At 42.7% G+C, this 23,951-nt stretch overlaps 2 protein-coding genes across 7 annotated transcripts in view; one reads left to right on the forward strand and one right to left on the reverse strand.

Moving 5' to 3' along the window:
• MDH1B (malate dehydrogenase 1B) overlaps positions 1-21,190 on the reverse strand; it is a 45,109-nt gene extending 23,919 nt beyond the window's left edge. Inside the window, exons 1-5 of one of the 3 annotated variants that reach the window (XM_075829873.1) lie at positions 20,959-21,189; positions 14,168-14,280; positions 11,901-12,035; positions 9,469-9,611; positions 7,116-7,615 (exon numbers count right to left, since the gene is read on the reverse strand). In XM_075829873.1, coding sequence (XP_075685988.1) covers positions 7,116-7,615; positions 9,469-9,611; positions 11,901-12,035; positions 14,168-14,280; positions 20,959-20,980 — 913 coding nt within the window. In that variant the 5' untranslated portion in view covers positions 20,981-21,189. Of the gene's footprint in view, positions 1-7,115; positions 7,616-9,468; positions 9,612-11,900; positions 12,036-14,167; positions 14,281-20,958 lie in introns of all 3 variants that reach the window. The other 2 variants (XM_075829876.1, XM_075829874.1) reach the window with 2 other exon arrangements.
• A 44-nt stretch (positions 21,191-21,234) lies between these two features.
• Positions 21,235-23,951, forward strand: part of FASTKD2 (FAST kinase domains 2) — a 55,728-nt gene continuing 53,011 nt past the window's right edge. For 2 of the 4 annotated variants that reach the window (XM_075829869.1, XM_075829870.1), the window contains exon 1: positions 21,252-21,342. The gene's annotated coding sequence lies outside the window, so the exon portion shown is untranslated. Of the gene's footprint in view, positions 21,343-22,932; positions 23,312-23,951 lie in introns of those variants that run through there. The other 2 variants (XM_075829871.1, XM_075829872.1) reach the window with 2 other exon arrangements.

A 23,951-nucleotide genomic window follows, 5' to 3' on the forward strand; every position in this document is an offset into this window, starting at 1 on the left:
CTGCTGCTACTACTACTACTACCACCCTTGCTGTCCGTTGGCTACCTCTACTACCACCAATACACCTCCACTGCCATCTGCTACAAGCAGGCCTGAGGCCTGCCCCACCACAGGGCTTTGTCCTGTGAGTTGTGACTGTCCAGTGTCTTTTAATGTGCTGCTGTTACTACTACTACCACCCTTGCTGTCTGTTGGCTACCTCTACTACCACCAATACACCTCCACTGCCGTCTGCTACAAGCAGGCCTGCCCCACCCCAGTCTTTTTTTAATGTCCTCTTTTTATCTTGGGGATTGTAAAATTCTGCCACAGTTTATTTTACACATCTTTTGTTCCAAAGGAAGCCTTGGCTTGATATTCCATGTTGTCGGTGTCTGCCTAGTAACCGACGCCGGTCCTCATACACAGCAGTGACAGCACCATCCGCAGTACCTCTGACAAGTCTCAGAAAAACAACCACAGGGCTTTTTCCTGTCCACTCTTTTTTAATGTGCTGCTGTGCTGTTGATGCAGCTACTACTACCACCACCACCACCCGTGCTCTCAGTAGTCCACCACCACCACTACTACCAGTCAACCACCACCAATCCACCCCCAGTGCCGTCTGCTACAAGCAGGCCTGCCCCACCATAGGGCTTTTCTCCTGTGAGTTGTGACTGTCCAGTGTCTTTTAATGTGCTGCTACTACTACTACTACTACCACCCTTGCTGTCTGTTGGCTACCTCTACTACCACCAATACACCTCCACTGCCGTCTGCTACAAGCAGGCCTGAGGCCTGCCCCACCACACGGCTTTGTCCTGTGACTGTCCAGTCTCTTTTAATGTGCTGCTACTACTACTACCACCCTTGTTGTCTGTTGGCTACCTCTACTACCACCAATACACCTCCACTGCCGTCTGCTACAAGCAGGCCTGAGGCCAGCCCCACCACAGGGCTTTGTCTGTGACTTTCCAGTCTGTTTTAATGTGCTGCTACTACTACTACCACCACCCTTGCTGTCCGTTGGCTACCTCTACTACCACCAATCCACCCCCAGTGCCGTCTGCTACAAGCAGGCCTGCCCCACCACAGGGCATTGTCCTGTGACTGTCCAGTGTCTTTTAGTGTGCTGCTACTACTACTACTACTACCACCACCCTTGCTGTCCGTTGGCTACCTCTACTACCACCAATACACCTCCACTGCCGTCTGCTACAAGCAGGCCTGGAGGACTTGTGAAAAGCCATTGCTTGTTGCTTTTACATCCATGTATGGATGAACCCCGGCAGGCATCTGCCAATAAAAAGGGTACATTTTTGGAGGGCTTGTCAAAAGCCATTGCTTGTTGCTTTTACATTACATCCATGTATGGATGAACCCCAGCAGGCATCTGCCAATAAAAAGGGTATATTTTTGGAGGGCTTGTGAAAAGCCATTGCTTGTTGCTTTTACATCCATGTATGGATGAACCCCGGCAGGCATCTGCCAATAAAAAGGGTATATTTTTGGAGGGCTTGTGAAAAGCCATTGCTTGTTGCTTTTACATCCATGTATGGATGAACCCCGGCAGGCATCTGCCAATAAAAAGGGTACATTTTTGGAGGGCTTGTGAAAACCCATTGCTTGTTGCTTTTACATCCATGTATGGATGAACCCCGGCAGGCATCTCCACCATAAAGGGTAAATTTTTTGAGGGCTTGTCAAAAGCCATTGCTTCTTCTTTTACCACCTTATATGTATGAACCCTGGCAGGCATCTGCCGCCAAAAATGGTTAATTTTTGTACCTTTTTTAACAATGCATTAAGCATACAACATGCACAAGTGCAGTGGTTTCTGTTAGTTATCACCGTGTCCCATCCGTTTTCCTATAGCCATACATGTTGGCGTAACTTTGACACTAACTTTGCCTTAAAGACAGCTCAAAAGTACTTGGATACACTCATGGGTGACCTAAGAGTGTTATACAGGGCTTCTAGGGCTTCTAGGGCTTTTAAACAGTGTTATACATGATTTTTAGGGGCTTTCTTGTATTACAGGTTCGGTCAGAACTAGTTCGGTCCGAATCGAACTTTTTCATGAAATTCGGCGAACCAGCCGAACCAAACTTTTCATAAGTTCGCTCATCTCTAATCATCATAATAGAACTTTGCTTTGAAACAAAGACAAAACATCACTGTGACATCATAATTGACCATGGCCTACAAATCGAGACAACATCACAATAGAACACAGCCAAAGACCAAAGTCAAACACTATTATGACATCATCATAGCGGAACTCTGCTTTGGAATAAAGTGAAACACTATTGTGACATTATTACAATTGACATATACCTACACATAGAGACAAAAACTATTGTGATTTCTTCAAACTGTAAAGGCCCTATTACACCGGCCCATTTCGGCCCGTGCAACGAGCGCCGGTCAATGAGACAGCTCGTTGATCAGCTCTTGTTTGCTCCTGTCACAAGGAGCTAGTTATCATGTCGGCAGAGCGTCTTCCTGTTTACACAGGGAGATGTGCTTCCAACAACAATAATATTTCAGTTTTTTAAAACGATACGATCAGCAGATAAACAAGCATTTGCTCGTTCATCTGCTGATCGTTGCCCTGTTTACACAGGACAATTATCGGCAACGAGTGTTCTATGAACACTTGTCTGCCCAATAATTGCCCAGTGTAAAAGGGCCTTTAACACATCTAAGTAAAAAAGACAAACACTATTGTGATATTATTACAATAGAACACAGACTAGGAATAAAAACAAACACTATTGTGACATCATTACAATAGTGAACAATCACAGAATGAAATAAAACAATTGTGACATTACAATAGAACAACAAAACAAATAAAAATACTACTAGGACATGATCAAAATGGGACTCTGATTTAGAATAAACATAACACTGTTGTGACATTATTACAATAAAACAGTCAAAGAAAAAGGACAAACACTATTGGAATATCATCACAATTGCACACAGAATAATAATAAATACAAACACAGTTGTGACATAATTACACTCGAACACAACTAAACAATAATACTACTAGGACATTATCACAATGAAACTCTGTCTTGAACTGAAGAAAAACAATATTGTGACATCTTCACACAGCCAAAGAGGAAATCTAAAACTATAGTGACATCATGACATTATTACAATTAACCACTGCTTGCAAATAGAGATAAACACTACTGTTACAGCATTACTATAGAAAACATCATAGAATGCAGTTAAACACTACTGTGACATTATCATAGGGGAACACAACCAGGGCACAAAGAAAAACAATATTGTGACATCACCACAAGAGAACATAGCCAAAGAAAAAGGACAAACACTATTGTAAAGTCACCACAATAGCACACTAAATAATAAATACAGACACCGTTCTGACATAATCACAATGTAACTCTGCCTAGGAATAGAGTGACAGCACTACAATAGAACACAAACACGAAATTAAGTCAAATACTATTGTCAAAATTAAGTCAAAAACGAAATTAAGTCAAAACTATTGTGACATCACTATAATGGAACACAACCAAGGAAGAAAGAAACACTACTGTGACATAATTACAATGGAACTTTGCCCATAAATGGAGAAAAAAATATTGTGACATCACAATAAATAACAGCCACAATAAGAAGTCAAACACTTCTGTGACCTATTAGAACTCTGCTTTGGAATAAACACAAAAACTATCACAATTGACATCTGCCTACAAATAGAGACAAACACTATTGTGACATCATCACAAAGTAACACACTAAAGGAAGAAAGACAAACACTATTGTGATATCACACTATAACACAGCCTAATAATAAATACAAACAACAAACAATATTGTGAAATTAAATAAAGCCACAATCAAATAAAGCCAAAGAATAAAGACAAATACTATTGTTACAATATTATAATGGACTGCCTAGAAATGAAGTCAAACACTATTGTGACCTCACAATAATGGAACTCTTCCTACATATAGAGACAACCTTTATTGTGACATTATAATAAGGGAACACAATTCATGAAGAAAGGCAGGCATTATTGTGCCATCATCACAATAGAGCACAGCATAAGATTTAAAGAAGCACTCCACGTTTTGTGTTTTTTTTTAATTTCCCCTCCATTTATACATTGGTGTTTCAGTAGGGTGCTGTGTGCAAAAATACTTACCGATCCGTGCATTACATCATTTTTTGGTCCAGCGCTGCTCACGTGATCACATTCTGACCTGGTCTGGAATCACTGTGCTTTTGAGAAAACTGGAACACAGGCTCTCAATGCATTTCTATAGGAGAAAGAACGAGACTCCATAGGAATGCATTGAGAGCCTGAGTTCCGGTATTCTCAAAAGCAGTGATTCCAGACCAGGTGAAAATGAAGATCACGTGGGCGGAGCTGGACCCAAAAACGACGTGATGCACAGATCGGTAAATATTTCTGCACACAGCACCCCACTGAAACACTGATGTAATGTCACTAATGTGACATGATTATAATTATTATATTTTATTATATTTTCATCTGTCAGTACACATTGTAATTTTACTTCATGTTGTATTTCCCTATTGTTAATTAATAAAGATTGTATCCATTAGTCATATTTTGTTCAGTGTAGTTGGGAAAATAACGGGCTCTTTTTGCCTTTCCTGACAAAGTTTTTTTTTTTGTGTAAATTTATGATTATAATGGAACTCTGCTACACAATAAAAACACACAACTTTGACATTATCACAATGGAACTCTGCCTAGGAATGAAAACAAATACTATTGTGACATCACCGTAATGGAACTCTGCCCACACAATAAAACACTATTGTTACATTTTCACAAAGAAATACAACCAAGGAAGAAAGTCAAACACTATTGCTACATCATCACAATCGAACTCTGCCCATAAATATAGAAAAACACTATTGTGACATTACCACAACAGAAACAAGCCACAGAATGAAGTGAAACATTTTTGTGACATCATCAGAACAGAACACAACCAAGGAAGAAAGATGAACACTGTTGTGGCTTCATCATTATGGAATATAGTTAAGCAATAACGACAAACACTATTATGAGATCTCAATGGCAAACAGTCAGAGAATGATGTGAAGCATTTCTATGACATTATCACAATGGAACACAACCAAGGAAGTAAGACAAACACTATTGTGACATCACCACAATAGAACACATCTAAAGAATAAAGACAAAAACTATTGTGACATCATTACATTTGACCGCTGCCTACAAATGGGGACAAACACTACTGGGCTATCTTCTCACTAGAACTCTGCCTAGGATTAGAGAAAAATACTATTGGGACATCATCACAATGGAAAAAAAACTAAGCATTACAAACAAACACTCTTAGGACATTATCACAACCATTTTTCTGCCAAGGAATGAAGTCAAACACTATTGTGACATCACTATAATGGAACTGCCTACACAGAGACAAACTCTATTGTGACATCATAATAATGAAAAGAAAGAAATACAAACATTATCGTGAGATCACAATAGAACAAAACCAAAGAATAAAGACAAACACTATTGCGACATTATCAAAATTTATCTCTGACTACAAATAGAGTCAACACTTTTATGACATCATCACAATGGAACATTGCCTAGGAATAGAGAAAAACAGTATTGTGACATCACAATAAAAAACAGACATTAAATAAAGTCAGACAATATTGTGACATCACAACAATAGAGCACAGCCAAAGAATAAAGAAAGTCAAAATCATGACATTATCATAATATACCTCTACCTACAAATAGAGACAGACTGTTGTGACATCATCCCAATGGAATAAAGCCAAGAAATAAAGGCAAACAATATTGTGACATCATAATAGAACTCTTCTTTAAAATAAAAACTAACAATATTTTGCTAAATTATCACAATATAACATAGCTAAAGAATAAGGACAAACAAACATTATTGTGATGAAGACAAACACTAATGTGACATCATCACAAAAGAAAACAGCCACAGAGTGAAGTCAAACACTATTGTGATATTATCAAAAGTTTGTTTTCAAATAAAGACAACACACTACTGTGACAACATCAGAATCGGACAAAAAATAAATAAAAAAGCTATATACTATTGCGACATCATTACAATGGAACACAGCCAAGGAATACGTTGAAAAACTAGTATAACATCACAATGGAACTCTGCATGGAAATATAGGCAAATAGTATTGTGACATCATCCGGAACTCTATCGAAGACTAGAGTTAAAGAGGCTCTGTCACCAGATTTTGCAACCCCTATCTGCTATTGCAGCAGATAGGTGCTGCAATGTAGATTACAGTAACGTTTTTATTTTAAAAAAACGAGCATTTTTGGCCAAGTTATGACCATTTTTGTAGTTATGCAAATGAGGCTTGCAAAAGTCCAAGTGGGTGTGTTTAAAAGTAAAAGTCCAAGTGGGTGTGTATTATGTGCGTACATCGGGGCGTTTTTAATACTTTCACTAGCTGGGCGCTCTGATGAGAAGTAACATCCTCTTCTCTTCAGAACGCCCAGCTTGTGACAGTGCAGATCTGTGACGTCACTCACAGGTCCTGCATCGTGACGGCCACATCGGCACCAGAGGCTACAGTTGATTCTGCAGCAGCATCAGCGTTTGCAGGTAAGTCGATCTTACCTGCAAACGCTGATGCTGCTGCAGAATCAACTGTAGCCTCTGCTGCCGATGTGGCCGTCACGATGCAGGACCTGTGAGTGACGTCACAGATCTGCACTGTCACAAGCTGGGCGTTCTGAAGAGAAGAGGATGTTACTTCTCTTCACAGCGCCCAGCTAGTAAAAGTATTAAAAACGCCCCGATGTACGCACCTAATACACGCCCACTTGGACTTTTACTTTTAAACACACCCACTTGGACTTTTGCAAGCCTCATTTGCATAATTACAAAAATGGTCATAACTTGGCCAAAAATGCTCGTTTTTTAAAAATAAAAACGTTACTGTAATCTACATTGCAGCGCCTATCTGCTGCAATAGCAGATAGGGGTTGCAAAATCTGGTGACAGAGCCTCTTTAAGATGTGTTGTGACATCAACATAATTTGTTCACATTGCCATTACATCTTCATACATACCTGAGGAATTTATACTCAGCTTCGTTGCTATCTGAGCTTTCGCCTCAAATTCCAGCTGTGTTGGCAAAGCCACTATATTATGAGGGTTGATAGAGGGTGCATTTTTTATTATTACCAGAGCTATGAGGTTTGCATAAGTACTCCCTGAAACAATCACTTTTACGTCTTTCCTTGCATTCTTATCAATGCTTGTTCCATACTGAGCACACTGTTCCTTGATCATGATAATATGAGCTTCTGAACAGTCATCCTCTTTGGCAAGGGCATCATTAAGGACAATTACAAAGTCTGCTTGAAGAAATGCATCATCAGTCATTGTGTATAGAGTCACTTTTCGTAGACTTGGATATGCTAAGTCTTCAGCCTCCATTTTCAGTCCTTGTAACGTGTGCTGGGAGTGGCTGTGGTCCAATAAATGTAACCAGATATCTTTATTCTCGCCAAAAACGTCACCACTGGCCAACATAGGAATAAGACTATAGCAGGCTGGCATTGAGGCACTAAAAATACAAGCAGGAGAGAAATGCACTCATATTCAAAAGCCCAAATTCACTAAACATAAATATACAAATCCATATCAGAAGCATATAATTACATAGATAAGAAGGTGAAAAAAATCCATGAAATGGGTTATCCAGGATTTTAAAATTCTTAGGATAGGCCATTAATATTAGATTGGTGGGGGTCCGACTCTCGGCACCTCCATCGATCAGCTGTTTGAAGGGGACAGTGCATGGGACAGTGCTGCAAATACCTTGAACAGCCGCTAAGAATGTAACAGTATGTGCAACTGCGAAGAAAAACACCAATCTGTGTTAATAAGCCTACATCATTTAGCAACACTATTATAATTATTAAACTGAAAACTGTAAGTCCCCATACTGACCCTTGTATCTTGTAGTGTCCGGTTATTGTGTTTCAGTAAAGACAACTCTCTGCTTTCTATCCTTAAGGCTGGGTTCACACGACCTATTTTCAGACCTAATGGAGGCGTTTTACGCCTCGAATTACATCTGAAAAAACGGCTCCAATACGTCGGCAAACATCTGCCCATTACTTTCAATGGGCTTTACGATGTTCTGTGCCGACGACCTGGCATTTTACGCGTCGCTGTCAAAAGACGGCGTGTAAAATTACAGCCTCGTCAAAAGAAGTGCAGGACACTTCTTGGGACGTAATTGGAGACGTTTTTCATTGACTCCAATGAAGAACAACTCCAAATTACTTCTGTAAGAGACGCCCCGCAAAACGCGAGTACGAGCAATTACATCTGAAATTCAGGAGCTGTTTTACAAAGTTCTGCTGATGTCCTGCACAATGCAAAAACTGAGCTTTTTCCTCTATGCCAAAATGTTCTTCAAAAGCAAACATACTCTAAATTACTGTAGATTTGCTTTGTATAGTAAATACTGCATATCTTATATTTGTTATAAAAGAGAAGGGCCATTTATTTTCTTTACCCCATGTGCCATCATTCACATTTTTTGTACGAAATTTGGAGGATGGTATAAAATTGAATAAAAAATATATCACATTACCAGCTTCGCCAAAGCCCCCTAAATTGCCCTTAATCTGCTGAACACAGAATAGAAACACGGCTCGCAGAAGATGTTGGCAGTGTGAATTCAGCTGGGAAAGGTCTCTGCTGGACGGACTCTTACGCTACATGCACACGCTGCATATTTTGCTGCAGAAAATCCGCACCAAAACCGCAGCAATACGCAGGAAATTTGCAGGTAAAAACCGCACCTAATCGTACGTGTTTTGGTGCGGTTTTTACATTTTGATGCGTTTTTCCTAAGCACTAGGCAGATACAATTCACAAGTGGAAACGCAAGATAAATGGACATGCTGCAGATTTTAAAAACCGCACCACAGGTCAACTTACGTGCAGAAAAATACTGCAGCGTGTACATGAGATTTCCTGGAATCTCATTGACTATGCTGGCACTGTACTACGCTGCGGTTTTGCCGCACGCAAATACGCATGGCAAAACCGCACGTAATACGCATTGTGTGCATTGACACTTCGGGTGGATTCACACTAAGCAGATTTTATTGAAGAAATTTCTGCCACTGAAAATCAGTTCAATTCATCTGAACGGGCTGATTCTGCAGCAAGCACATGGATTTCTGCAAGTTCCATTCAGATAAATGAAACAGATTTTCAGTTGCAGGTATTTCTGTAACAAAATCTGCAGCGTGTAACTGCACCCTATAGATACCCTGCAGCCAAGTCTGCATAGTAACGCTGCTTTGTATACTAGAACAGTGAGGAACAAAGCAGAATAAAGTGACCCAAAGTTATGTTTAAACTCCTTGTATTTTGTATCACATCTATTCACCACTATACCCAGTAATCCAAATATGCAGTGGATTGAACTGTTGCCTAATGTTATCGTCCTCCTCTTCTAAATCAACGTGGGCTTGCATATTCTCTGCCGCAATTTCCTTCATTAGATCGCTCAACATGGCCGATGTTACATTGTAGTACTCCTGAAAAGCACAATAATAAAAATAATAAGAATTGAGAGCCGATTCTGATGAAATAAGGACTGTTTTCAATAATGGAGCAGACACTATGAATGATTGATAAGGCCATGGGTACGGATACCGAATGTCAGTGTGCACTTCCTTCCTTAGCAAAAGATCACTGCTAAGCTACAATATGTCCACCTTCGTAGCTATTTTTTTGTTTATTGTTCTAATGCGTCTAATCTAAAAAAATAAAGCAACTTTTTAATTGAAAATAATTTAAAGCTCTGTGTAGTCTGATCTTGCAGTCATTGCCTTCCATCTGTCCCCTACTTCTTGCTAACCTACCAAATAGAAGTTAGTAAGTATTAGGGCATGACCACACATGGCGGAATTCCTCCGCAACTGTCCGCATCAATGCCGCACAGAATCTGCGTTGCAGATTCTGCAGCGGATCTGCACAAAATGTGCAGAAAATTGATGCGGACTGGCCGCTGCGGACTGCAGGAAAAGTGCTTCTCTTCTCCCTATTCAGTGCAGGATAGAGAGAAGGGACAGCACTTTCCCTAGTGAAAGTCAAAGAAATTCATACTTACCGCCCGTTGTCTTGGTGACGCGTCCCTCTTTCGGCATCCGGCCCGACCTCCCTGGATGACGCTCCAGTCCATGTGACCGCTGCAGCCTGTGCTTGGCCTGTGATTGGCTGCAGCCGTCACTTACACTGAAACGTCATCCTGGGAGGCCGGACTGGAGACAGACGCAGGGAGTTCTCGGTAAGTATGAACTTATATATTTTTTTACAGATACATGTATATTGAGATCGGTAGTCACTGTCCCGGGTGCAGAAACAGTTACTGCCGATCGCGTAACTCTTTCAGCACCCTGGACAGTGACTATTTACAGACGTCTCCTAGCAACGCTCCCGTCATTACGGGAGCCCCATTGACTTCCTCAGTCTGGCTGTAGACCTAGAAATACATAGGTCCAGCCAGAATGAAGAAATGTCATGGTAGTAAAAACAATACGCTCCGCAGCACACATAAGATCTGCGGACTTCATTGCGGAATTTTGACTCTCCATTGAAGTCAATGGAGAAATTCCGCCATGAGTCCGCAACCAGTCCGCCACTGCTCCGCAACAGACAGAGCATGCTGCGGACACCAAATTCCGCTCCGCAGCCTATGCTCCGCAGCGGAATTGTACGCATCGTGTAAACAAACACTGCTAAATTAAAGTGAAAGTCAATGGAGAAACGGCTCCGCTGCGGATTAACGCTGCGGAGTGTCCGCAGCGGAATTTAAGTGAAATTCCGCTATGTGTGAACCCGCCCTTAGGGTATGTGCACACGACCTCTTTTCAGACGTAATGGAGGCGTTTTACGCCTCGAATTACGCCTGAAAAGACGGCTCCAATACGTCGGCAAACATCTTCCCATTGCTTGCAATGGGTCTTACGATATTTTGTGCAGACGAGCTGTCATTTTACCCGTCGCTGTCAAAAGACGGCGCGTAAAATTACACCCACGGCAAAGAAGTGCAGGACACTTCTTGGGACGTAATTGGAGCCGTTTTTCATTGACTCCAATGAAGAACAGCTCCAAATTATGTCCGTAAAAGACGCAGCGAAAAACGCGTGCACTTGTAAAAACGTCTGAAATTCAGGAGCGGTTTTCTTCTGAAAACAACTACGTAATTTCAGACGTATTTGGCGTTGTCGTGTGCACATACCTTTAGGGGTGAAAAACAATGTGACTGCAGTATAGGAATAAACAGGGGTTGCTTGTCTTTTAACGTGGAAACAATTGGGCCTGTATTAGAGCTGTAGACACTAAATGATATGACATTTTTAATTAAGCCGATTTACAAAGCTGCTTCTTTCATCAATTTAGATTTATTGGAACAATAAAAATAAATTGGTTGCTAAAGTGGCCATAGCCTTAAAAGAAAAGGATTGTTAAGAGACGCCTTGCAGCTTTATAGATATTTTTTACAGGGATAAAATATATAGGGAACAGATTTTATGCATCGTTTTTCTTACATGTAGTATTATCAAGAATAAAAAAATTAAATAAGACAAACAAGAAATGAATTAAAGATGTTTATGAGATACAATATTTATTTACAACCAGCCGGGTATTTTAACCTTGAAGGCAATATCCTCTCCTTCACTGTCAGTGGCGCTCTGCATGGACACTGGGCAGTTCATGTTGCAAAATTACAAAAAGAAGCAAAACAGAATAATGAAGTATTTTATAAAATGCAACATAGCAATTTATTCACATAACTGGAGATACATTATAAATTACTTTACCTGGGCATGTTCCATGAAATCATTAAACCCTCCAAGCAGTAGTCCCTTGCTTCCACGATCTAACAGCTCCCTCCATATTATAGGAGAGCGGTTGTGCTTCCATTCATATTTTATGCATAAGTCTGCCAGCCACTCCTAGAGAAACAGCAAATACAATATAAGGCCTCATTTACACGAGCGTGTGCGTTTTGCGCGCGCAAAAAAACGCTGCGTTTTGCGTGCGCAAAAGGCAATTGACAGCTCCGTGTGTCATCCGTGTATGATGTGCGGCTGCGTGATTTTCGCGCAGCCGCCATCATAGAGATGAGGTAGTCGACGCCCGTCACTGTCCAAGGTGCTGAAAGAGCTAACTGATCGGCAGTAACTCTTTCAGCACCCTCGACAGTGAATGCCGATCACAATATACACCAACCTGTGACTAAAAAAAGACGTTCAAACTTACCATGAACTGCCTGCTTCCTCCAGTCCGGTCTCCCGGCCGTTGCCTTGGTGACGCGTCCCTCTCTTGTCATCCGGCCCCACCTCCCAGGATGACGCGGCAGGCCATGAGACCGCTGCAGCCTGTGATTGGCTGCAGCCTGTGCTTGGCCTGTGATTGGCTGCAGCTGTCACTTGGCCTGAATTGTCATCCCGGGAGGTCGGACTGGAGGAAGGAGCCGGGACTTATCGGTAAGTCCGAACTTCTGTTTTTTTTTACACGTATATGTATATTGTGATCGAAAGTCACTGTCCATGGTGCTGAAACAGTTTAAGTCTTTGAGCACCGTGGGCAGTGACTGTCTCCTGACGTGGCGTACCCGAACATTTTTTGCCGGGTTCGGTCAAAACGAGTTCGGCCGAACCCGGTGAAGTTCGGTGCGCTCATCTCTAATTTGACACGCCGTTTGGATGTTTGTAACCAGAAAAGCACGTGGTGCTTTTCTGTTTACATTCATCCTTTTGACAGCTCTTGCGTGATTTTCGCGCATGCAACGCAGGACCGTCCGTGTGGCATGCGTTGTTTTCACGCACCCATTGAAGTCAATGGGTGCGTGTTGCGTGAAAAACGCAAGAATATAGAACATGTCGTGAGTTTTACGCAACGCACTCACGCAGCGCAAAATTCACGCATCGTCTAAACAGCCCCATAGACTATTATAGGTGCGTACGACACGCGTGAAAAGCACGCGCGTCGCACGCGCGTATAATACGCTCGTGTAAATGAGGCCTAATACTTCAAATTCAGAGGGGCATTCTTGGCTGCACTGTTAATCAGGGACTCTTAGGCTGGCACTACCAATAGGGGCACTCTCTGGCTAGCACTGTTAATGGAGAACTCTCTTGCTAGTAATGGATAGCCCTGTTAATGGGGGCACTTTAGATATTGAAAGGCCTGCACTGCTGTCACCATGCAGAGACCTGAAAAATTAGGTGTATAGGTGTCTACGTGCATAAGTATGTTTGTGTGTGTGAGTTTCTGCCTTTTATCCTCTTGATGGGGTGGTCTTATGAAGACAACCCCTGCCTATGAACGTCATAGATGGGGTTCCCCACTCAGGAGCTCCTCTATGAGCCAGATTGGAGAGTTCTAGCAGAATATAGCCATCCATGAATGGCCATGTAATACTACAACTCTCCTGCAGCGGCCACTGGCCATTGTCTGGCCAGAGAAGGCCTCCTATGGAAAAATCAGCTGTTTGCCGAGATTAGAAGATCCCTTTAATGAAGACGCCATTTGTGGCAATTTTTTCCATTTTGGTCTCCCTGTATTTCAACAGCAAATATTTTTACATTTACATTTAATTTTTCTTTTATTGATGTACCTGTATTAGGACTTGTTTTTTGTGAGACAAGTTGCACTTGATTTGGCAACATTTTGAGTACGTATAAATTAGCGTTTATCTCTATTTATTTTTGAGAGAAATGCAAAAAGCAATTCACCCATTTTTCTTAAACTGTTGTTAAATAAGGCATTTGGACATCATGTAGGGGAGTCCCCCATTAAGGACCTCCTTTGCTGTGAGCCTGAATGGTGGCCCCTTGCCATGGCGGACCAGCCACTCAATGTAGAGCCATTTATTTTAATTGTCGCCATATGAAATTTTCCAAAACGACACTCTTATGCTGGTGCAAATGTGGACTTGGCAGCATGCTGCAAATTTTTTAATATGTGTAGCATGCCCAAACTGTTGTGCATTTTGCTGCAGATTTTCAGCCCATACTACACAGTGGTACCATAGTATAATTACATAAAACAATGTCATAACAATTAGGAATTAAATGTATACCTCCCAGTTATCAGGACTTTGTGTAATTTTGTGTACCCTGAAGTATGGCAGGTTTTTCTGAAGATAATCCGCTAGAAGTTCTGCTTTGGCATAGTAAGGACAGTCTGCCCTTCCTGTGTGGAAATAACACATTCAATTTAAGAGACTTAATGAATACATTCTGTAAGAGAGAAGTAACAAGTTTAGGATGAACGACAGTTACCAATGTGGGATGAATGCAGGAATAATTATAGTTGGCGAGCCAGACAGTCAGGAGTGGGTCAGTCATTAATTAGAATTACTATTTGCGAAATTTAAGATTTACATTAAACACAAACAAAAAGGTGTAAGGCCTTGTTCACATCAGTGTCGGGTTCCGTTTGGGGTTACCATTCATCCATTCCGTCAGAAGAATGGAAAGCCAAATGGAAACCATACTTTCTGTTTGCATTACCATTGATTTCAATGGTAATGCTTCTGTTGCAAATGGTTTCCGTTCCATAAGGTTTCGATTTTTTAGCCAAAACAATAGCGTAGTCAACTACGCTATTGTTTCCGCTAAAAAAAACGGAACCATTTGCAACGGAAGCATTACCATTGAAATCAATGGTAATGCAAACAGAAGCTATGGTTTCCCTTTGACTTTCCATTCATCTTTTCCTCTGATGGAATGGATGAACGGAAACCCCAAACGGAACCCGACGCTACAGAAGCGAGGGACCAAAGCTAACTGGGCAGGAAATTCTGCAGTCTTTAGGAGGGGTCGTCAAGGAGGTCTTGGCTGGATGGAGAAGAAAATGAAAGAGAACGTTAATCAGAAAAGATGTCACATGTGAGTCACTGGATTTATAGATGAGCTGTCACCTGTCATAGACTCTATTGTGTGCAGAAACCCCAGGGGACACCGTTTTATCGGCGAAAGATGTTGGGTAATTCTACAGTGTCTGTCTGATTTTTAATCACCCACGTGTATTTGCCACAGGAAATCGAGCTATAGCTACAGTACAATCGAGCTATAGCTACAGTACAATCGAGCTATACAGTGACAGGCATGACATTTTGTGGACTGCAGCAATCACTCAACAAATAAAATCAATCAGCAGCACCAAAAAAAGCCTCCGTGTAGCCTTGGCCTAATTGACAACTGAGTGTTACCATTCTCCTTGTCAAGTCAGCAATGATTGGATGGTGTCACTCAGACTGTGTAGGGATATACACATTTGACAAAGTGAATGGTAACAGCCAGTTGTCAATTCATTCATACAAGCTGTCAATCAGCAGCGAGAGGGTGGGACTAGCCGCAGCTCATGAATACACACTGCAGGAGAAAAACTGTTTTTTTTATAAAGACTACAAAAGTATTGCAAAGTAAGTGACACATCGCTGTAATCAGGGTTTCTGTCACTACTTTATGCTGCTCTCAGATAGGGTAGCATAAACCTGGTGAAAGGCTCGCTTTTAACTTGCTAGCGCAGAGAGGAGGTATTGACCATAGACTACAGTAGACTATGGTCTACTGTATGGGACTGATGGAAACAGCCGAGTACAGCGCTCAGCTGGATACGTTGGCCCCATAGACATTGTATGGCAAATCCTATTCCGTGTGAAGCCACGCCCCCAAACCACACCCATTTTTAATCCTGGCCTGTATTCTTTGGTAGAAAAGGTGGCAACCCTAGTGCCAGTAGGCAAAACAAAAATGTAAAATCAAAATTTAAAAAAATTCGCAGGTGAAGCGGGTTATTCAGATGACATATGTAAGTGCGGCATAACGTCAGCCCGCAGGTTCATGAAAAAAAAGCAAAAACACAAAGCAGCAGTAGGCCTCTAAATCTTGGGCAGGGCTGGCCTTGAGTATTTGCGACCTGTGTTACCCTGTGAAGGGTTTTTGCCATGTCAGCACAACTGATAATCAGTCAGTGACATACAGAGAAAGTAATGGGCAAGCAAGGTGGTGTCATCATCTCTGATAGCTCCTCTTGTGTGGGTGCTGGGCTCTCTACGGGTAGGTTCTTTGTGCTGGGCTCTTAAGAAGGGGGTACTTCAGGCACTACCATGGTGCTCAGGGGAAGCCTCTCTATATTGAATCTCTCCTTTTAACATGTCTCTGCTGGGTCTCAAACTCGGGACCATGTGAATGAGAGGCAGAAACACTAAGGGTATGTTCACACTTAAACTCAAAAACGTCTGAAAATACGGAGATGTTTTCAAGGGAAAACAGCTCCTGATTTTCAGACGTATTTTAAGCCACTCGTGATTTTCGCTGAGTTTTTTTACGGACGATTTTGGAGTGGTTTTCAATAGAGCCTATGAAAAACAGCTCCAAAAAGGTCTCAAGAAGTGACCTGCACTTCTTTTTCACGGCCGTTTTTTACGAAACGGGCGCGTGAAAAAACGGCCCGTCAAAACAGAACTTTTTTCCCATTGAAATCAATGGGCAGATGTTTGGAGCCGTTCTACTTCAGATTTTTCGGCTGTTTTTCGGGCGTTTACGGCCCGAAGAACGGCCGAAAATAGGCCGTGTGAACATACCCTAAGGCTGGATTCACACGAGCATGTTACGTCCGTAAAGAACGGAACGTATTTCGGCCGCAAGTCCCGGACCGAAAACACTGCAGGGAGCCGGGCTCCTAGCATCATAGTTATGTACGACGCTAGGAGTCCCTGCCTCGCTGCGGGACAACTGTCCCGTACTGTAATCAAGTTTTCAGTACAGGACAGTAGTTCCACGGAGAGGCAGGGACTCCTTGCGTCGTACATAACTATGATGCTAGGAGCCCGGCTCCCTGCAGTGTGTTCGGTCTGGGACTTGCGGTCAAAATACGTTCCGTCCTTTACGGACGTAACATGCTTGTGTGAATCCAGCCTAACAGTGAGCCACAGGCAGTGATAGCAGTTTAAAGGAATATTTCGAAAAGACAGTTATGGCAGATTCATAGACTGATCAGAATACCGTTTTCAGATCTCAGAAATGAAGGGGGAGAAGCAGAGTGGTGTTCTGGCTCATTGAAAGAATACGTCAGGATTTGAACAAAAAAAAAGCCAGAGTCCCAGGCAGTAGCTCAGCTCAATGAGTCATCTAGAATGTTGGGCAGCTCTACTATTGAAACTGTTGCCCAGGTTATCCTGATTCCTGCCTCATGCTACAACTTATTGCCGCTTATCTGTGTAACGAACTTGGATAATTTCCTTGTCTCCTTTTACTTTTTCTCACCCTCCTGCCAGATAGTTTCAGCCAGTGGACTCTTGCTGAATCTGCTATAGACCTTGACAGTATATTGATCCACACCATTCTGCTCACGTCTCCAATGACATGCCAGAAACTTTTTCAAACGACAGTTAGGGTATGTTCACACGCAGTGACCAAAAACGTCTGAAAATACGGGCTGTTTTCAGGCGAAAACAGCTCCTGATTTTCAGACGTTTTTGTAGCAACTCGCATTTTTCGCTGTGTATTTTATGGCCGTTATTGTAGCTGTTTTTCAATGGAGTCAATGAAAAACGGCTCCAAAAACGTCCCAAGAAGTGACCTGCACTTCTTTTTCGCGGGCGTCTTTTTACGCGCTGTATTTTGACAGCGACGCGTAAAATTACACCTCGTGGGAACAGAACACCGTAAAACCCATTGCAAGCAATGGGCACATGTTTGTAGGCGTATTAGGAGCATTTTTTCAGGAGTAATTTGAGGCGTAAAATGCCTGAATTACGTCTGAAAACAGTGCGTGTGAACATACCCTAAGCCTTTAAAAAAAATATATGTGTATGTTGAACTGAACAAATTCTGATCGGTTTATGGATCTGTCATATTGTCTAATGCAAACAAATTTTTACAGCACCAGAAAAAATTGCAGACAAATAGGAGTGCAAAGCCCAACAAAACTGGATCAAACTCCGACACAATAGCAGCAAAAAGGAGATCCAGGCAGCACTTCCAAAAAAGCAAGGAACTTTGATTCACCCATGCAACGTTTCAGCTCAACAGAGCCTTTCTCGAGTTTGAGAAAGGCTCTGGACACGTTGCATGGGTGAATAAAAGTTTCTTGCTTTTTTTGGATGTGCTGCCTGGATCTCCTTTTTGCCGCTGTCATATTGTCTATCTGATCAAAATACTTCATTAGGCCTTATTCAGACGAGCGTGTCCGTTTTGCGTCTGCATAAAAAACAGAGCACATTCCATGCATTTCAGTTCCGTGTGGCAGAAGTGTTCCTGTTTTTGCCCCCTCATCATTTATTTAGCAACTGGTGCATGAAAAACATGGACAGCACACAGATGTCGTCCGTGTGCTGTCCGTGTTTTTCACGCACCCATTGACTACAACGGAAGACGTGTTCCGCAAAACAGACGAAAATAGGTCATGTAGTGAGTTTCATGCAATGGACACACACTGCGTGAAAAACCACGGACGTGTGAATAGCCCCATTGAATTGCATAGATCCGTGTTCTGTCTGTTTTCCTAACGGACGGCACACGGACCTATAATACGCTCATCTGAATAAGGCCTCAGAGTGGTAATCCAACAATAAACATTTAAAGGGAACCTGTCACGTAGAGCAAGATGTCCTGTCTGCGGGCAGCATGTCATAGAGAAGGAGGAGCTGAGTAGATTGATATATAATTTTGTGCAAAAAAATTCTGGATGACCTGTAATTTATTCATTTGAATCTCTGCTTACTGTGGGCTAAAGGGTCCAGTGGGCGGTCTCAACCATTGATTGACAGTCTGCCCTGTATGAATGTGAATACATAAATAGTTGCTAATTACTGAGCAGGAACACCCACTGGACTCTTCAGCCCAGAGTTAGCAGGGATAAAATCAATAATTTACAGGTTATTCTGTATCTTTTCTCACACAACTATATGGCCTTGTTCCCACGGTGCTCCAAAAAACGATGTGTAAACATTTTAAATACGCTAGCGTTTTTGTAAAGTGCTTTTTGACACGTTTTCGTCTTCTTTTTTTACGCATTTTGTGCGCACTTTCGGCGCTTTTAGGATTTCCACTCAGCGTGTATCCGTTGCGTGAAACTCACCGCATGTTCTATTTTTGTCCGTTTTGCGGAACACGTCGCCCATTAGTCAATTGGTGCGTGAAAAACATGGACAGCACACGGACAACAACTGTGTGCCATCCTTATTTTACGCACACTAGTTGCTAAAGAAATTAGGATTCCCAATGACTACGGGAAATAGCCACGTTTTTGGCACATTTTACGTGCCAAAGAATTGACCTGACCCTTCTTTTTTTAATGCGACGCGTTTTTTAAACACGCGTCATATGCACTAACGGCGCTCTTTCCCATTGATGTCAATGGGAAGCTTAAATCATGTGTTTTCTGATGCATTTTTCAGCGCGTTTTACGTGCCAAAAAGCGCATCTCATACACGCCGTGTGAACAGGGCCTATATCAATCTGCTCAGCTCCCCAGCTCTATAACATAGATTGGGCCGCATGTTTGATGTGACAGGTTCTGTTTAATGTCTGATGATAACCAGTGGCGATCTGACTTATGATATATACAGTTTGGGAGTGCAGGGGTCCCATGTCACCCATTGTGCATTAGAATGTGACCTTAAGAAGTCACAAAGGGAGGAACTGGCTTTCTTCATTACAGTATATAGTATAAAGTTAAAGAAACAGCCGAGCATGCTGCTTTTTTTTCTTCTGATGGGTGGGCAGCGCCAAAACATAATTCTGCACAGGATGCCTTATAAGCGAACGCCGGCCCTGCCCTTGCAGTCCTTGTGCTGCTGCACAGTCCGCACACGGCATCTATTGCTTTATTGGCAATCTCCCTCTATGTAGAATTGTGAGATGTCTGCACCTTGCTGGGAACGGGTGTATAACCTGCCCTCGTATCAAAAAGTATGGCATTTTTCAGTGATTTCAAATAAACATAGCTCTTTTTTCGGTGATTTGCACTATTCATGGAGGTAAGCAATTTCACAGTTTTGGGGAGCACTCAAGTTATCATTGGGGGCATTATCAGTTTGTAATTATGGACAGTGACATCAGGGGCTTCTCCAGTCCCGGAGTCCCCGGCCAGAGCGATAGTGACGCCAGGGGCTTTCACATGGCTGGAATCTGATGCTCTCTCTGGGGACTGACGGATGACATACAGTCGCATCCGTCACACATAGTCTCCCATGTCAAAAAACGGATACCACACAGTATACATTTTTTTGCAGGATCCTTCCAGATGGAATAGCGTAGTCTACTACGCCATTCCATTTTTTTAAAAAAGTATACCAGTCTGACGAAGGCCAAAAAGGACACTCTTTTGGCCTCCAGTAGGCTAATAGAGCCCTATGGACAGGTTTAGCGTGTACATCGTTAGCTTTCCAGACGTGGTCGCTAAACGCAGGGCTAAATCATGATGTGAACTAGGCCTTAATAAAGCCAAACATTTTTTTTTATGCAACTGTGGTGTACTATGTAGGCACATACTGAAGGAGATTTACTGAAAATGGTGCAAAGGAAAACTTTAGTAGTTGCCCATAGCAACCAATCATGTTTAAGCACTCGTTTTACGGAAGCCTTTTTGAAAATGAAAGATGCAATATGATTGGTTACTATGAGCAGCTGCTCCACTTTTCTTTTGCACCAGTTTTGATAAAGCTCCCCCACTGTATGAAATCTGGTAAAAAGACGTTAGTGAAGTGCGCCCTCTGGTGGCCACACTGAATTGAAACCCTTATACTCCTTATAGGAGTCCTATATCTATACAAAATACAAGCATTATATCTGCGCTAATTTTCAGCATACCTAATTAAAGCCTACACGTATACCCAACAGCAAATACTATTTCTCTTACCGGCGAGGACGAACTTTGCCATGGCAGCTGTCTCATACGCACAGGAGAACCGAATCTTGTTGCCAGGCGACGTTAAACAGAAGGCGTGTCCCGCCGTAGACGTCGTCACCTCGTCCTTACCCACTTTTCTAGCACTTCAGCAGCAAGGACCTCAAATCAATTATTGATTCGCAGTAGCTAAAGAAAAGCGAGTGTTAGAATCAACTTTATACTGTATATCGCTGTATTTGAGACACTTTTTTTTTTTTTTTTTTTTTAAAGAACGCCATGTTAGTACTTTTGGCTGCTATGAGAGGCCGTAATGATGGGCGTGACTTACGTTACGTCACCCAATGGCGGCGTCCTAGTAGTAAGCGTGATTTGTCATCCGTGTGTCGAATGAAGGTGAGTGCAGGGTCTGTGAGAAGTTATTCACAGAGCCCGAGGCGAGTGGGATCGGGTACATTGAGCAGACGGTAGGGTGCTGTTTACACAAAGCAGCTGCAGGGAATGCTGCGTTTATTATCGTGGCGCTTCTTGCTGAATCTACAGTTTTATACCCGCTCCCGGGACACAATGAATGGAATGACCGCTTCTATCACTTGTGTATAATGCCAATTGTCCTTCAATTATATGCAGATGGCATTCCTATCAGACTGAAGTTGTCGTGCCTGTTAGTATGTGCCCCCCACAGCTACAGTGGATATAAAAAGTCTACACACCCCTGTTAAAATGCCAGGTTTTTGTCATGTTACAAAATCGGTACAAGATGAATAATTTCACAACTTTTTCCACCTTTAATGTCACCAATAATCTGTACAATTGTATTGAAAAACAAACTGAAAAGAGTGAGAGGGTGCGCGCACAGCTCCGGCGATACTCCCGCTGCCACGGAACAGACGAAGAATTCACATTCTTCTTGTCTGTTCCGTGGCGGAGCTGTGGGTGCGTGCGCACGCTCTCCTCTCTCTAGCGCTTGTCAGACAGTGAAGGAGACTGATCTCGCCAGAGAGATCACACTAGCACAAGCAGCTGTGACACTGTACGTAGCTAATTGGACAGTGTCGCAGCGATAGTAGCACGCCCCCACGCCATTTACACGCCCCATTGACAGTTCAGGGGGTGTTTATGTATCGGGCGCCAAATATAACGGCACCGATATCTAACTAACGGAGAAAGATAGGAAAACAATTTAAAGTGAGACAAAGTTTGTGCAGAAATGCCTATTACATAGTGCACACGTATGGACAGGTGAGAGGTTCTCTTTAAATAGTAGTCAGTACACAGCTGCCATTATTTAAAGTGATTCTGAGTAACCCCATATAAAGTTCAGCTGTTCTATTAGGATTTTCCTGACATTTTCTTTGTTGCATGTGACAGCAAAAGCCATGGTCCGTAACCAGCTTACAACACATCAAAGGGATCTGATTGTTGAAAGGCATCAGTCAGGAGAAGGGTACAAAGTAATTTCCAAGGCATTAGATATACCATGGAACACAGTGAAGACAGTCATCAAGAAGTGGATTACATTACATATACACAACAGTGACATTACCAAGAACTGGACGTCCCACAAAACTTGATGAAAAGACCAGACAAAATTGGTCTGGGAGGCTATTAAGAGTAACATTAAAGGAGCTGCAGGACTTTCTGGCTGGTACTGGTTGTGTAGTGCATGTGACAACAATCTCCCGTATTCTTCATATGTCTGGGCTGTGGTGTAGGGTGGCAAGATGGAAGCCTTTTCTAACGTAGAAGAACATCCAAGCCCGGCTATGTTATGCAAAGACCTACATCAAGTCTGCCAAAAGCATGTGGGAAAACGTGTTCTGGTCGGATGAGCCCAAGGTTGAACTTTTTGGCCATAATTCCAAAAGGTATGTTTGGCGCAAAGTAAACACTGCACATCACCAAAAGAACACCGTACCCACAATGAAGCATGGTGGAGGCAGCATTATGCTTTGGGGTTGTTTTTCTGGAACTGGGGCTTTAGTCAAGGTGGAGGGAATTGTGAACAGTTCCGAATGTCAGTCCATATTGGCACAAAACCTGCAGGCCTCTGCTAAAAAGCTAAAGATGAAGAGGACTTTCACCTTTCAGCACGACAACAACCCAAGGCGTACCTCCAAATCAACAAAAGAATGGCTTCACCAGAAGAAGATCAAAGTTTTGGAATGGCCCAGCCAGAACCCAGACCTGAATCCCATTGAAAGTCTGTGGGGTGACCTGAAGAGGGCTGTACACGGGAGATGTCCTCGCAATCTGACAGATTTGGAGCACTTTTGCAAGGAAGAGTGGACAATGTGTATGTGGACCCACAAGGCCGTACCGCCGTAGCGGGATAGCACCTAGCCAAACAGTGTACCAAGTCAAGGTATATATAGTCCAAGCACAAGGGTACCTGTAGTAGTTCAGACAGTAGCAACGGCAGGCGTGACCGGTGGCACAACACAACTCCAACTTTCTAAGGCCTCATGCACACAAACGTAAAAATGCCCGTAATCACAGGCTGTAATTACGGGCCCATAGACGTTTGCTTACGGGAAGGTGCCCGGGCCGTTGAAAAATATAGAACATGTTCTATTCCAGGCCATAATTACGGCACGGGCAGGCCCACAGAAGTCTATGGGGCTCCCATAATTACGTGTGGCTACGTGTGGGCACCTGTAATTACGCGAGCGTTGCTAGGCGACATCAGGGGATAGTCACTGTCCAGAAAGAGTTAACTGATCGGCAGCAACTCAGCACCCGGGACAGTGACTACCGCTGGAGTTAAAAGTTAACTTACCTACTTTTTCCTCCAGTCCGGCCTCCCGGGATGACGTTTCATGCCATGTGACTGCTGCAGCCAATCACAGGCTGCAGCGGTCACATGGACTGCCGCATCATCCATGGAGATCGGACTGGATGTCAAAAGAGGGATGCGTCACCAAGAGAACGGCCGGGGTACGTATGAACTTCTTTTACTTTACTTATTTTACTTTCAATCGCTGCGGAAACTCTGCCCAAAAGGG

This window comes from Rhinoderma darwinii, chromosome 6, assembly GCF_050947455.1.
Source record: "Rhinoderma darwinii isolate aRhiDar2 chromosome 6, aRhiDar2.hap1, whole genome shotgun sequence".
Classification (NCBI taxonomy): domain Eukaryota; kingdom Metazoa; phylum Chordata; class Amphibia; order Anura; family Rhinodermatidae; genus Rhinoderma; species Rhinoderma darwinii.